Source organism: Siphateles boraxobius, unplaced genomic scaffold, assembly GCF_051911475.1.
Source record: "Siphateles boraxobius isolate OS27281-9 unplaced genomic scaffold, OSU_SipBor_1 246, whole genome shotgun sequence".
NCBI lineage: Eukaryota > Metazoa > Chordata > Actinopteri > Cypriniformes > Leuciscidae > Siphateles > Siphateles boraxobius.
In genome coordinates this window covers 165,001-181,330 of record NW_027508862.1, presented here as the reverse complement: position 1 = coordinate 181,330, position 16,330 = coordinate 165,001, and the positions used below count along the sequence as shown (strand labels likewise).

General features: G+C 44.9%; 1 protein-coding gene across 1 annotated transcript in view; it reads right to left on the bottom strand.

Annotated features, from left to right (window-relative positions):
* Positions 1–13,462, bottom strand: part of LOC143749418 (ATP-dependent RNA helicase homolog DQX1-like) — a 31,139-nt gene extending 17,677 nt beyond the window's left edge. The window contains exons 1-4 of the mRNA XM_077241907.1: positions 13,157–13,462; positions 3,251–3,598; positions 2,478–2,671; positions 595–976 (exon numbers count right to left, since the gene is read on the bottom strand). Coding sequence (XP_077098022.1) covers positions 595–976; positions 2,478–2,671; positions 3,251–3,541 — 867 coding nt within the window. The 5' untranslated portion in view covers positions 3,542–3,598; positions 13,157–13,462. The remainder of the gene's footprint in view (positions 1–594; positions 977–2,477; positions 2,672–3,250; positions 3,599–13,156) is intronic.
* Between the last annotated feature and the right edge of the window lie 2,868 nt (positions 13,463–16,330).

The following is a 16,330-nucleotide window of genomic DNA, read 5'->3' as shown; positions in this document are numbered from 1 at the left end:
TTTAGGACGTTAACTTTTCAACAGCAAATCTATATTCAATGCAAATGCATTCTTTACATCAGCTCAGTGAAATCAGAAGCGTTTAAAACTTCAGGCGAGTTTCTCCAGCAGAACGAGGAGTGTTTGCTGAAGGACTGAAGGAGGCGGGACACTGTTTGCAAAAGGAGTGTGTGATTTACATAAGGAGATCCACTGCAAAAATGCTTTTCTTACTCAGTATTTTTGTCTTGTTTCCAGGCCAAATATCTAAAAATTCTTAAATCAAGATGATATGATCAAGATATTATGTCTTGTTTTCTGGGGAAATTAAAACAAGCAAAATCATATGTCAATTATTTTTATTACCCCATTGGCAGATAACTTTGCTTGTTTTAAGCAACAAATCACTTCATTTTTATTAATTTCCCTAGAAAAGAAGTCATAATATCGTATGGCATTTTACTCATCTAGTAAATGCATCTTGATTTAAGAATTTATAGATATTTGGACTGGAAACAAGACAAAAATAATGAGTAAGAAAAGCATTTTTGCAGTGTGTTGCATCTCAAAGGGACCTTTCTGGTTAAATAAAAAATAAATAATAAACACACACACCTGCACGCTGGGGAGGAACACTAGAACATCTCCTTGCTCCCCCCTGCGGTGCAGATCCAGGATCATGTGACAGGAAGCGGTTGCTAAGTCACGTCCTGTGGGCGGGTCCCGGTACAGGATCTCTGCGCTGGAGGCTAGCGAGGGAACGCTGAGGTGAGGCACGCTCTCTCCCAGGAAGCTAGCGAAGGTGTGCGCGCTGGCGGGATCGGTTAGCACTAGCACCCGTAGCTCGCGGCGCTGCTGGCACACATCACGCAGGAGCCCTAGCAAAACATCCGTGGAAACCGTGCGCTCCTGAGCCTCGTCGATCACCAACACCCCGTACTGACGCAGAAGAGGGTCTGACATCATTTCCTCCAGCAAGAGCGAGTCCGTCACGAACCTGCAGATTACAGCACAAGCATTACTACTGGTGCTCTTCTGCAATTTTAACGGCAATATTTACTTTTTTTTTTTTACTTTATCAAAATGGTATGAAACTTTTTTGGCACAACATACTTATAAATAGACTCGAAAATTATGTTGGTATTAGTTGAATTGCATTAGCATGGTTTAAATCACACTTATCTGACTGTTATTAGTTTGTATAGTCTGTGCCTGCGTGTGTGTGTGAGTGTGTGTTTGTGCTCTTTGATCACAATCTTTCATTTGAAAGTCACGTGTCTAGTATCTGTAAAACCGCATTTTTCCATCTTAAAATTATATCTAAATTACGTCATATGCTTTAATGACAAATGCGGCACAGTTAGTTCATGCGTTCATGACCTCAAGGCTAGATTATTGTAATGCTCTACTGGGTGGTTGCCCTGCACGCTTAATAAACAAACTACAGCTAGTTCAAAACGCAGCCGCTAGAGTTCTTACCAGAACCAGGAAGTACGACCATATTACCCCGGTTCTGTCAACACTGCATTGGCTCCCTATTAAACATCGTATACATTTTAAAATATTGCTGATTACTTACAAAGCACTAAATGGTTTAGCTCCCAGTACTTGAGCGAGCTCTTAACGCATTATAGTCCTTCACACTGAAAACTAATTTCTTTGAGATATCAAGCTCAACTTTTAAACAAACCTTGTTTCGATTTATGGCTTTGATTTTCTCACAGGTTTTAGAGTAAAACATGTTTTTGAAAATATATATTTTTACTAATTTTTCATAACAATAAACATAAAATTCTGTAACTTTTTTTAAGTTCACTTTTTAAAACTCTTCTCACTTCAGCAATAATCCGCCAAGTGTCGTCTGTGAAAAGAGATCAAAGAAGTTGGAAATTAAATTTTCAGGTCTATGATCAAAAAGTGAATGAATGGATTATTAATACAGCGTAAATATAATTCAGTACCATAAAATCCCCTAAAAAATACAAAATATTAAATAAAAAACATTATCGAACTAAAATATAGTACATTCATTTCAATGAAAAGAAAATCTAACCCTTCAGTTATTGTTGACCGAGACGCGAAGAGCACAAGAGGATCAAGATGCGCAGCCTCGTACCGCAGTAAAAAACATTATCGAACTAAAAATAGTACATTGCATTCATTGAGATATTTTTTTTCTTATTTCTGTCATTTTTGACTCGTACCGCAGGATGGTGTCGCAGCCTGATTGTTTGCCTTTTCTGTTAGAAAAAATTAAAAGCAAACGCTTTACTTTTACGCATACCATTTACTTTCCTTGTTTACCAGTTCTGTCTAACAAAGTATTAGATATGACAGAGATCGTAAACTAATGAAGACGGAGAATGTGAGTGAGCGATGCCGTTCTCAGCGCCGCCCGTCAAAATAAAAGTCCCTCTTCCAACACATCGGCCAATCAGAAAAGGTGTGTACGCCAACCTCAGACTAGGGAGTGTGTGTGTGTGTGTGTGTGTGTGTACCTCAGGATAGTGTCGGGGGTGCACCCGTCCTCGTGTGGGACCCTGTAGCCGACCTCTAACCCCAGACTCAGGTCCATCTCATCCGCCACTCTGAGCGCTAGACTGGAAGCTGCCGCCGCGTATGGCTGAGAACAACACACCAGACCCTGAGAGAACTCGTGCGACAGAGCGTACTCCACACACCACTGAGGAACCTGCAAACACACACACACACACACACACACACGAGACAAAGAGCCACGTCAGAGAACAGAATGAAATAGAACACAACAGTAGAATACAATTCAACAGAATCAAACAAAACTAGGCTAGAATAGAACAGAACAGAATGGAATTGAATAAAACCATAGAACAGAATAATATAGAATAGAATATAGAATAGAATAGAAAAGATTGGGATAGAACAGATAGGTGGACAGATCAATAGTATACAGTACAAAGAACAAAAAAAAAAAAATGGAATGTTGGAAAATAACAAAGTCTTTTTTGTTAAACAAATGCTTTTTAATTTTCGCTATTGCTTCAATACAAAAGAGCAAGCGTGCCGTTATTTGTAGCGTAGTGACGTGTGTTCAAGTAAGCCAGATATGAGCAGATTCTGCGCAATACGCTGTATTTAATATATCATGACGACTAAATCTAAATCTGCGCAGATTTGACTTACACACGAAATTCCCCAGCAAAGTGAGTGTGAGTGTGTTAATTTCAAGCCCTGATGGTGAAGCAGCCAGTGTTTGTGATGTAGATAAGGTGTGTGTGATGTAGATAAGCACCTGTGTGCTCTTCCCCGAGCCTCCATCCGCGCTCAGCACGATCATACTGTGCTCCTCCATGTGCTCCAGCAAACTGAACTTCAGACTCCACACGGGCAGCGTCTTCCTCTCCTCCAGAAGACTGTAGTATCGGGAGGAGAACGGCAGCCCGTCGTACGGGTTCACCTCCAGATCGGCCAGATCCTCGTCCACTGCCTCGCCCTCCTCCTCCTCCAGGTCTGCGGACAGCAGAGACGAGATGGAGAGATCGTCCAGGCCCGAGGAAACAGGAGGTTTCGGGGCCGAGGACATGATGAACGTGAACGGGCCGCTGACGGAGCCCTGAGGTACGTCGCTAATCTCAATCACCTACACAGAAGAAATCAACAAGAGCTTCATTTGGTATCATGCATGTTAGCATACATCTTTCCCTCACGGGTCAAAATGACCCGAAGCCCTAAAATTATCCTCTTTTTTTTTTTTTGTCCAGAAAGCTTATTTTATTTCATTTTAACAATATTTTTTTAGTTTTAAAAAATGTGGAGATTTTTTTTAACTTTATTTACCTTTAAATTTCTAGATTTGATCAATAAATAATAAGCATGCAAGCAAACATCAGTAAGTATTAACCCTCAGGTGTGACACATCTTTCCCTCGTGGGTCAAAATGACCCGAAGCCTTAAAATTATACCTTCTTTTTTTTTGTCCAGAAAGCTTATTTTATTTCATTTTGATTATATTTTTCTATCTTTTAATGCAATTTTTTTGGAGATTATTTTTTAATTTTTTTACTTTATTTACCTTTAAATTACTAGATTTGATCAATAAATAGTATGCATGCAGGCAAACATCAGTAAGTATTAACATTCATGTGTGCCACTACTAGGTTGCCCTGCGTACCCTGAAAAGTCAGATGGTGGTTAAACTCTTTATAGCTTGAGGTTACTGCGAGTGCTACAGACATTAGGTTACCGCGAGTGCTACAGACATTAGGTTACCGCGAGTGCTACAGACATTAGGTTCCAGCGAGTGCTACAGACATTAGGTTACCGCGAGTGCTACAGACATTAGGTTCCCGCGAGTGCTACAGACATTAGGTTCCCGCGAGTGCTACAGACATTAGGTTACCGCAAGTGCTACAGACATTAGGTTCCCGCGAGTGCTGCAGACATTAGGTTCCCGCGAGTGCTACAGACATTAGGTTCCCGCGAGTGCTGCAGACATTAGGTTCCCGCGAGTGCTACAGACATTAGGTTCCCGCGAGTGCTGCAGACATTAGTTTCCCGCGAGTGCTACAGACATTAGGTTCCCGCGAGTGCTGCAGACATTGGGTTCCCGCGAGTGCTACAGACATTAGGTTCCCGCGAGTGCTGCAGACATTAGGTTCCCGCGAGTGCTACAGACATTAGGTTCCCGCGAGTGCTGCAGACATTAGTTTCCCGCGAGTGCTACAGACATTAGGTTCCCGCGAGTGCTGCAGACATTGGGTTCCCGCAAGTGCTACAGACATTAGGTTCCCGCGAGTGCTGCAGACATTAGGTTCCCGCGAGTGCTACAGACATTAGGTTCCCGCGAGTGCTGCAGACATTAGGTTCCCGCGAGTGCTACAGACATTAGGTTCCCGCGAGTGCTGCAGACATTAGTTTCCCGCGAGTGCTACAGACATTAGGTTCCCGCGAGTGCTGCAGACATTGGGTTCCCGCGAGTGCTACAGACATTAGGTTCCCGCGAGTGCTGCAGACATTAGGTTCCCGCGAGTGCTACAGACATTAGGTTCCCGCGAGTGCTACAGACATTAGGTTCCCGCGAGTGCTACAGACATTAGGTTCCCGCGAGTGCTGCAGACATTAGGTTCCCGCGAGTGCTACAGACATTAGGTTCCCGCGAGTGCTACAGACATTAGGTTCCCGCGAGTGCTGCAGACATTGGGTTCCCGCGAGTGCTACAGACATTAGGTTCCCGCGAGTGCTGCAGACATTAGGTTCCCGCGAGTGCTACAGACATTAGGTTCCCGCGAGTGCTACAGACATTAGGTTCCCGCGAGTGCTACAGACATTAGGTTCCCGCGAGTGCTACAGACATTAGGTTCCCGCGAGTGCTACAGACATTAGGTTACCGCGAGTGCTACAGACATTAGGTTACCGCGAGTGCTACAGACATTAGGTTACCGCGAGTGCTACAGACATTAGGTTCCCGCGAGTGCTACAGACATTAGGTTACCGCGAGTGCTACAGACATTAGGTTACCGCGAGTGCTACAGACATTAGGTTCCCGCGAGTGCTACAGACATTAGGTTCCCGCGAGTGCTACAGACATTAGGTTACCGCGAGTGCTACAGACATTAGGTTACCGCGAGTGCTACAGACATTAGGTTACCGCGAGTGCTACAGACATTAGGTTCCAGCGAGTGCTACAGACATTAGGTTCCCGCGAGTGCTACAGACATTAGGTTACCGCGAGTGCTACAGACATTAGGTTCCAGCGAGTGCTACAGACATTAGGTTCCCGCGAGTGCTACAGACATTAGGTTCCCGCGAGTGCTACAGACATTAGGTTACCGCGAGTGCTACAGACATTAGGTTCCAGCGAGTGCTACAGACATTAGGTTAACGCGAGTGCTACAGACGTTAGGTTCCCGCAAGTGCTACAGACATTAGGTTCCCGCGAGTGTTACAGACATTAGGTTCCCGCGAGTGCTACAGACATTAGGTTCCAGCGAGTGCTACAGACATTAGGTTCCCGCGAGTGTTACAGACATTAGGTTCCCGCGAGTGCTACAGACATTAAGTTCCAGCGAGTGCTACAGACATTAGGTTCCAGCGAGTGCTACAGACATTAGGTTCCCGCGAGTGCTACAGACATTAGGTTCCAGCGAGTGCTACAGACATTAGGTTCCAGCGAGTGCTACAGACATTAGGTTCCCGCGAGTGCTAAAGACAGACATTAGGTTCCCGCGAGTGCTACAGACATTAGGTTCCATCGAGTGCTACAGACATTAGGTTCCCGCGAGTGCTACAGAAATTAGTTTCCCGCGAGTGCTACAGACATTAGGTTCCAGCGAGTGCTACAGACATTAGGTTCCCGCGAGTGCTACAGACATTAGGTTCCAGCGAGTGCTACAGACATTAGGTTACCGCGAGTGCTACAGACATTAGGTTCCCGCGAGTGCTACAGACATTAGGTTCCAGCGAGTGCTACAGACATTAGGTTCCCGCGAGTGCTACAGACATTAGGTTACCGCGAGTGCTACAGACATTAGGTTCCAGCGAGTGCTACAGACATTAGGTTCCAGCGAGTGCTACAGACATTAGGTTACCGCGAGTGCTACAGACATTAGGTTCCCGCGAGTGCTACAGACATTAGGTTCCAGCGAGTGCTACAGACATTAGGTTCCCGCGAGTGCTACAGACATTAGGTTCCAGCGAGTGCTACAGACATTAGGTTCCCGCGAGTGCTACAGACATTAGGTTCCCGCGAGTGCTACAGACATTAGTTTCCCGCGAGTGCTACACACATTAGGTTACCGCGAGTGCTACAGACATTAGGTTCCCGCGAGTGCTACAGACATTAGGTTCCAGCGAGTGCTACAGACATTAGGTTCCCGCGAGTGCTACAGACATTAGGTTCCCACGAGTGCTACAGACATTAGATTCCCGCGAGTGCTACAGACATTAGGTTCCAGCGAGTGCTACAGACATTAAGTTCCCGCGAGTGCTACAGACATTAGGTTCCATCGAGTGCTACAGACATTAGGTTCCCGCGAGTGCTACAGACATTAAGTTCCAGCGAGTGCTACAGACATTAGGTTCCCGCGAGTGCTACAGACATTAGGTTCCAGCAGGTGCTACAAACATTAGGTTCCCGCGAGTGCTACAGACATTAGGTTCCATCGAGTGCTACAGACATTAGGTTCCATCGAGTGCTACAGACATTAGGTTCCCGCGAGTGCTACAGACATTAGGTTCCATCGAGTGCTACAGACATTAGGTTACCGCGAGTGCTACAGACATTAGGTTACCGCGAGTGCTACAGACATTAGGTTCCATCGAGTGCTACAGACATTAGGTTCCATCGAGTGCTACAGACATTAGGTTCCCGCGAGTGCTACAGACATTAGGTTCCATCGAGTGCTACAGACATTAGGTTACCGCGAGTGCTACAGACATTAGGTTACCGCGAGTGCTACAGACATTAGGTTACCGCGAGTGCTACAGACATTAGGTTCCATCGAGTGCTACAGACATTAGGTTCCATCGAGTGCTACAGACATTAGGTTCCATCGAGTGCTACAGACATTAGGTTACCGCGAGTGCTACAGACATTAGGTTACCGCGAGTGCTACAGACATTAGGTTCCATCGAGTGCTACAGACATTAGGTTCCAGCGAGTGCTACAGACATTAGGTTCCCGCGAGTGCTACAGACATTAGGTTCCCGCGAGTGCTACAGACATTAGGTTCCATCGAGTGCTACAGACATTAGGTTACCGCGAGTGCTACAGACATTAGGTTCCATCGAGTGCTACAGACATTAGGTTCCGGCGAGTGCTACAGACATTAGGTTCCATCGAGTGCTACAGACATTAGGTTCCAGCGAGTGCTACAGACATTAGTTTACCGCGAGTGCTACAGACATTAGTTTACCGCGAGTGCTGCAGACATTAGGTTCCAGCGAGTGCTACAGACATTAGGTTACCGCGAGTGCTACAGACATTAGGTTACCGTGAGTGCTACAGACATTAGGTTCCCGCGAGTGCTACAGACATTAGTTTACCGCGAGTGCTACAGACATTAGTTTACCGCGAGTGCTACAGACATTAGTTTACCGCGAGTGCTGCAGACATTAGGTTCCAGCGAGTGCTACAGACATTAGGTTACCGCGAGTGCTACAGACATTAGGTTACCGTGAGTGCTACAGACATTAGGTTACCGTGAGTGCTACAGACATTAGGTTCCCGCGAGTGCTACAGACATTAGTTTACCGCGAGTGCTACAGACATTAGTTTACCGCGAGTGCTGCAGACATTAGGTTCCAGCGAGTGCTACAGACATTAGGTTACCGCGAGTGCTACAGACATTAGGTTACCGCGAGTGCTGCAGACATTAGGTTCCCGCGAGTGCTACAGACATTAGGTTACCGCGAGTGCTACAGACATTAGGTTCCATCGAGTGCTACAGACATTAGGTTCCAGCGAGTGCTACAGACATTAGGTTCCCGCGAGTGCTACAGACATTAGGTTACCGCGAGTGCTACAGACATTAGGTTCCATCGAGTGCTACAGACATTAGGTTCCCGCGAGTGCTACAGACATTAGGTTCCAGCGAGTGCTACAGACATTAGGTTCCCGCGAGTGCTACAGACATTAGGTTACCGCGAGTGCTACAGACATTAGGTTCCAGTGAGTGCTACAGACATTAGGTTCCAGCGAGTGCTACAGACATTAGGTTCCATCGAGTGCTACAGACATTAGGTTCCATCGAGTGCTACAGACATTAGGTTCCAGCGAGTGCTACAGACATTAGGTTCCAGCGAGTGCTACAGACATTAGGTTCCCGCGAGTGCTACAGACATTAGGTTCCAGCGAGTGCTACAGACATTAGGTTCCCGCGAGTGCTACAGACATTAGGTTCCCGCGAGTGCTACAGACATTAGTTTCCCGCGAGTGCTACAGACATTAGGTTACCGCGAGTGCTACAGACATTAGGTTCCCGCGAGTGCTACAGACATTAGGTTCCAGCGAGTGCTACAGACATTAGGTTCCCGCGAGTGCTACAGACATTAGGTTCCCACGAGTGCTACAGACATTAGGTTCCCGCGAGTGCTACAGACATTAGGTTCCAGCGAGTGTTACAGACATTAGGTTCCCGCGAGTGCTGCAGACATTAGGTTCCCGCGAGTGCTACAGACATTAGGTTCCCGCGAGTGCTACAGACATTAAGTTCCAGCGTGTGCTACAGACATTAGGTTCCCGCGAGTGCTACAGACATTAGGTTCCAGCAGGTGCTACAAACATTAGGTTCCCGCGAGTGCTACAGACATTAGGTTCCATCGAGTGCTACAGACATTAGGTTCCATCGAGTGCTACAGACATTAGGTTCCCGCGAGTGCTACAGACATTAGGTTCCATCGAGTGCTACAGACATTAGGTTACCGCGAGTGCTACAGACATTAGGTTACCGCGAGTGCTACAGACATTAGGTTCCATCGAGTGCTACAGACATTAGGTTCCATCGAGTGCTACAGACATTAGGTTCCCGCGAGTGCTACAGACATTAGGTTCCATCGAGTGCTACAGACATTAGGTTACCGCGAGTGCTACAGACATTAGGTTACCGCGAGTGCTACAGACATTAGGTTACCGCGAGTGCTACAGACATTAGGTTCCATCGAGTGCTACAGACATTAGGTTCCATCGAGTGCTACAGACATTAGGTTCCATCGAGTGCTACAGACATTAGGTTACCGCGAGTGCTACAGACATTAGGTTACCGCGAGTGCTACAGACATTAGGTTCCATCGAGTGCTACAGACATTAGGTTCCAGCGAGTGCTACAGACATTAGGTTCCCGCGAGTGCTACAGACATTAGGTTCCCGCGAGTGCTACAGACATTAGGTTCCATCGAGTGCTACAGACATTAGGTTACCGCGAGTGCTACAGACATTAGGTTCCCGCGAGTGCTACAGACATTAGGTTCCATCGAGTGCTACAGACATTAGGTTCCAGCGAGTGCTACAGACATTAGTTTACCGCGAGTGCTACAGACATTAGTTTACCGCGAGTGCTGCAGACATTAGGTTCCAGCGAGTGCTACAGACATTAGGTTACCGCGAGTGCTACAGACATTAGGTTACCGTGAGTGCTACAGACATTAGGTTCCCGCGAGTGCTACAGACATTAGTTTACCGCGAGTGCTACAGACATTAGTTTACCGCGAGTGCTACAGACATTAGTTTACCGCGAGTGCTGCAGACATTAGGTTCCAGCGAGTGCTACAGACATTAGGTTACCGCGAGTGCTACAGACATTAGGTTACCGTGAGTGCTACAGACATTAGGTTACCGTGAGTGCTACAGACATTAGGTTCCCGCGAGTGCTACAGACATTAGTTTACCGCGAGTGCTACAGACATTAGTTTACCGCGAGTGCTGCAGACATTAGGTTCCAGCGAGTGCTACAGACATTAGGTTACCGCGAGTGCTACAGACATTAGGTTACCGCGAGTGCTGCAGACATTAGGTTCCCGCGAGTGCTACAGACATTAGGTTACCGCGAGTGCTACAGACATTAGGTTCCATCGAGTGCTACAGACATTAGGTTCCAGCGAGTGCTACAGACATTAGGTTCCCGCGAGTGCTACAGACATTAGGTTACCGCGAGTGCTACAGACATTAGGTTCCATCGAGTGCTACAGACATTAGGTTCCCGCGAGTGCTACAGACATTAGGTTCCAGCGAGTGCTACAGACATTAGGTTCCCGCGAGTGCTACAGACATTAGGTTACCGCGAGTGCTACAGACATTAGGTTCCATCGAGTGCTACAGACATTAGGTTCCAGCGAGTGCTACAGACATTAGGTTCCCGCGAGTGCTACAAACATTAGGTTCCATCGAGTGCTACAGACATTAGGTTCCAGCGAGTGCTACAGACATTAGGTTCCCGCGAGTGCTACAAACATTAGGTTCCAGGGAGTGCTACAGACATTAGGTTCCAGCGAGTGCTACAGACATTAGGTTCCATCGAGTGCTACAGACATTAGGTTCCAGCGAGTGCTACAGACATTAGGTTCCCGCGAGTGCTACAGACATTAGGTTACCGCGAGTGCTACAGACATTAGGTTCCATCGAGTGCTACAGACATTAGGTTCCCGCGAGTGCTACAGACATTAGGTTCCAGCGAGTGCTACAGACATTAGGTTCCCGCGAGTGCTACAAACATTAGGTTCCAGTGAGTGCTACAGACATTAGGTTCCAGTGAGTGCTACAGACATTAGGTTCCAGCGAGTGCTACAGACATTAGGTTCCATCGAGTGCTACAGACATTAGGTTCCATCGAGTGCTACAGACATTAGGTTCCAGCGAGTGCTACAGACATTAGGTTCCCGCGAGTGCTACAAACATTAGGTTCCAGTGAGTGCTACAGACATTAGGTTCCAGTGAGTGCTACAGACATTAGGTTCCAGCGAGTGCTACAGACATTAGGTTCCATCGAGTGCTACAGACATTAGGTTCCATCGAGTGCTACAGACATTAGGTTACCGTGAGTGCTACAGACATTAGGTTACCGCGAGTGCTACAGACATTAGGTTACCGCGAGTGCTACAGACAGACCAAGGCACTAATTTTACATCGGAAACCTTCGTGCATGTTTTACATGAACTACAGATAAAACATCAAACTTCCAGTGCGTATCACATAGAATCAGGTTTGCCTTTAAAAAATTACATCAGACTTTGAAGTTCATGATTACTGCTTATTGTGTACAAACAGGAAAAGATTAGGTTGAATTATTTTTTTTTTTACTATTGTAATATTTCATTGTAAAAATTAAAGAGTATTTAATAAAAAATAAAAAATTTAGCTTAAAGTGACTCAAAGCAGGGCAAGAGACCATGAGCTGCTCGCGTGTAAATGAACACAGTGCCGCGCTTCACCCTGAAATACGTGCATATATTTATTTAATTAAATCACAGTCTTTTCCATTTTATAATCGCACTAAGTGATAATCACTATCTCATTTTTATTCTATTAATCGTGCAGCCCTAATACTTTATTCCCGGATAGTGCACAATTTCTTTCAGACTAGGAACAGCTGAACAACTCTTTCTCGCAACATCGTGTGAACAGCCGCTGGAGCTCTCAGTAACTCTACGCACTTCAGTAACTCTACACATGTCAGTAACTCTACACACGTCAGGAATCCAGCACATGTCCTCCAGCAACTCAAAGAAATGCACTGCAAAACACAGGCTTCACTGCAATATGTAAATAAGACACTAGTGTACACTACACTATCCTGTTTCCCTCAGTCACTACATCACACTCTATCATAACTGCTACACAATATGAGAGCCATCTCGGGTTAGTAAAACGGTGTCGGATTAGACATGCAGTAGAATTATAATATAAATGAATTCTGTTACAATACTACAACACGAGATATGTGATGTGACTGATGCATTTGCTTAACTAACCACGTGACACGCCACTAATGTAACAGAATAAAAAAATAAAAGGTTATTGAGGCTGGGTTATATTATTATCTGGGTTATATTATATTATTATTATCATCGTCTCACAATTCTGACTTCTTTCTCCCAATTGCGAGTTTATATCTCAGAATTTTTACTATTTTTCTCAAGATTGCACAATATAAACTGGCAATTGCGAGAAAAAAAGTGAGATAAAAAGTTGCAATTACCTTTTTAATATTTTATTTCGTAGCAGAAACAAGCTTCCATAGGTTTATTCTTTGTGAGAATATGAGTGCAGTGGTTTTCAGTGATATTGAGGTCAGATTAAAGCGCATCATCAACAACAACAACAACAACAACAAAAGAACACAAACAACAGGGTAAAGCATACAAAATAATCCCTAACAAAAACATATCAGTGCTTTACATTATTTACACAGATCAGACCGTGAGCATGATCTTATTTGTGCTTATTGAAAATAAAATAATGACTTACTAAATTTGTTTTTGGATTCGAAAACAACCATTGTGATATAGCATTAGGATTAAATAAAATTTGGTATTACAGTGTAATTATTTAAAATGTAATGTTTTGCATGATATGATGAATAAATTCAGACGCGTTTGCTTTAAATCTGCATAATGACCGTGTATCAGCTGACTGTCAGAGATCATACGACGACAACACTGGAGAATAGTACAAAAACAAAGCAAAACGAGAGGAAAACACATTTACCTGAAGCGCATTTTCACCTCAGATCCTTCAGACTAAAACGATGATAGATAAAACGACATTAATTAGAGAATGTACCGCGTTAATATACGTTACGTTACAACCATCGACACACGTTGACACGAAATGTCATATAATGTCCTTCAAAGGATATTGAAAATGTAAAACGAAATGATTGGAAATCGATCTGAGGCTGTTTTAATGCGATATTACGATATCATTCGTGACTGTTGATGGTATTTCATCGCCAGAGAGCGAAACTCCGCCGCCATGTTGAATCTCTCACTCTCACCTCACGGGCCGCGTCTCAAACCCCGCTCGGCCGCTGCCTAGGCAACACGGGCCTGCGTCACGTGCCAATGACACGCGGCATTGACGCTGCGCACTGGGTAGGGCACTCGAGAGGTGTTGAGACGCAGCCTCGCGCTCACCGGGCAGGTGGAGCTGAAACCTGAAGCAGATCATAGAGATATAAGAAGGGTGGAGACCGACACACTACTAATGCATGAATGAATGAATGTGCAATAAAGAAAACAACTAGCCAAAGTAAATATGATTGTGAATTATGAGTTAAGAAACATAAAATAAATTGACGTTCAATACGTGATTACTAGTGTCCCAAAATACAATCAGATATCAAAGCCCCAAACTCACACTACTGGTTGTGTCAGAAGCTGATATGATGGATCCTAAAGGTCAGACTGTGAATAGTTATAAACAATGTATGATTGTGAATTATGAGATAAGAAACATTAAAATAAATTGACGTTCAATATATCGCAATACTAAAAAAGTATTGGGTATAGTTCACCCAAAATAAAATAACTGAGAAAAAATTCAAGTTTTCAGAGTTTTAGTGTCAGTACTAATTAAACTACTATCTATAATGTTGAATATAATGTATAATAATGCAATGTGGGAATATTTATGTCTCCTAATAGAGCCAAATGTCTTATATTTAAAATAATGTAGGCCACTTTTTAATATCTAGTCAGTGAAAGAGAGCAAGCATATTCGTCTAAAATAATTCTGTATTTTCAGCTTCAGAATCATGAATATTGTTATTCTGGTGTCTCTATTGTCCTGTGCTTTGGGTTTCCAGCACCATGTCCAAGACTATTCATTTACACACAGAATGTAGCCTAATATCAAATTTAGCATTTTAATCAACAGTGCATTTTTTGTTTGAACCTTTTACCAGATCTCTTGGAGTCCGTGTTGACATGATGTCATTTTCATGCAGGTCCGGTGTGATCAGTCACATGACATTTATCGCAACATAAAAATCACTGATGTGTTTGTGTAGAAACAGAAGCTTGTTACTGTGTCTACATGAAACACATTAATACAAAATAGCATTAGCAAAAAGTGTCTGGTGTATTAAAGTCCCCCTAGACAATAATTTTATCACTTAAAACTCACCTTTGATCACCAAAATTACATATTTAAACTTTTTTCCTTGAATATAATGCCTTAAAATATCTTGAAATTAACTCGACACCCTTGCCTGATTTAGTATGCGTGGTTCTATGAATATGCAAATGAGCCCCGCCTCCACTCACTCACTCACTCACTCAGAGATCCACTCGTTGACGATCACACGTTGATCTGATTGGTTACAAGGTAGTTTGTGACGTCAGAAACACCAGCGATTTCAAAGCGTGTTTTTGAGACTGTCTTTGGTTCACTGCAGTTTTAAGGAGAAAATATTCAGCAATGCTGTCGACTTATGAATTTACACATGGTTTGTCTTAAAGCATATTAAAAACACCACATAGACACATAAACAACATTTAAAGCTGGATTTTGAAGCTTGACCACAGGGGGACTTTAATATAAAGACACACCAGTAAGTTCCCGTTGACTCATGACGATATCACCCAAAATGTGTTCAGCTGATAGTTGCTCTTTTCAAATGAACCAACTACTAATTATTCAACTGATTTAAGTAACTGGTAAAAGCAGCACATAACTTTCCATCAACGGCTGCCTATGTTGACCCGAGGTAATAATTCTATAATTTGATTAAATCCATGGGATATGTGACCTATTAAAGGCTAATCAGAGATAGATGATTGAAAAGCAGACGGGACGTGTTAAATGTGACAATTCTGTCATTATCCCGTGACTCTACGGATTAATCACTTCAGCACTCATTATTCCCTTGATTCAAGCTTATGAACACTGGAGAACATGTCATGTATTCAAGAACATTCTCTCATAATCTCCTATTTATTGTCATTTGCAGAACTCAAAGAGGTTGTATAATGCCCTTTTCACAAGATGTGAAATAAGTCTCTGATGTCCCCAGAGTGTGTATGTAAAGTTTTAGCTCTAAATACCCCAAAAAATGATTATTTATAGCATGTTAAAATTGTCCTTTTTCAGGGTGAGCCAAAACGTGTGTGTGTCCCTTTAAATGCAAATGAGCTGCTGTTCCCGGCACAGAGGGCGGAGCTTCAAGAGCTTGCGTGCGTGTGTTAGCCACACACACAGCCCCACACACACAGCCCCACACACACAGCCCCACACACACAGCCCCACACACACAGCCCCACACACACAGCCCCACACACACAGCCCCACACACACAGCCCCACACACACAGCCCCACACACACAGCCCCACACACACAGCCCCACACACACAGCCCCACACACACAGCCCCACACACACAGCCCCACACACACAGCCCCACACACACAGCCCCACACACACAGCCCCACACACACAGCCCCACACACACAGCCCCACACACACAGCCCCACACACACAGCCCCACACACACAGCCCCACACACACAGCCCCACACACACAGCCCCACACACACAGCCCCACACACACAGCCCCACACACACAGCCCCACACACACAGCCCCACACACACAGCCCCACACACACAGCCCCACACACACAGCCCCACACACACAGCCCCACACACACAGCCCCACACACACAGCCCCACACACACAGCCCCACACACACAGCCCCACACACACAGCCCCACACACACAGCCCCACACACACAGCCCCACACACACAGCCCCACACACACAGCCCCACACACACAGCCCCACACACACAGCCCCACACACACAGCCCCACACACACAGCCCCACACACACAGCCCCACACACACAGCCCCACACACACAGCCCCACACACACAGCCCCACACA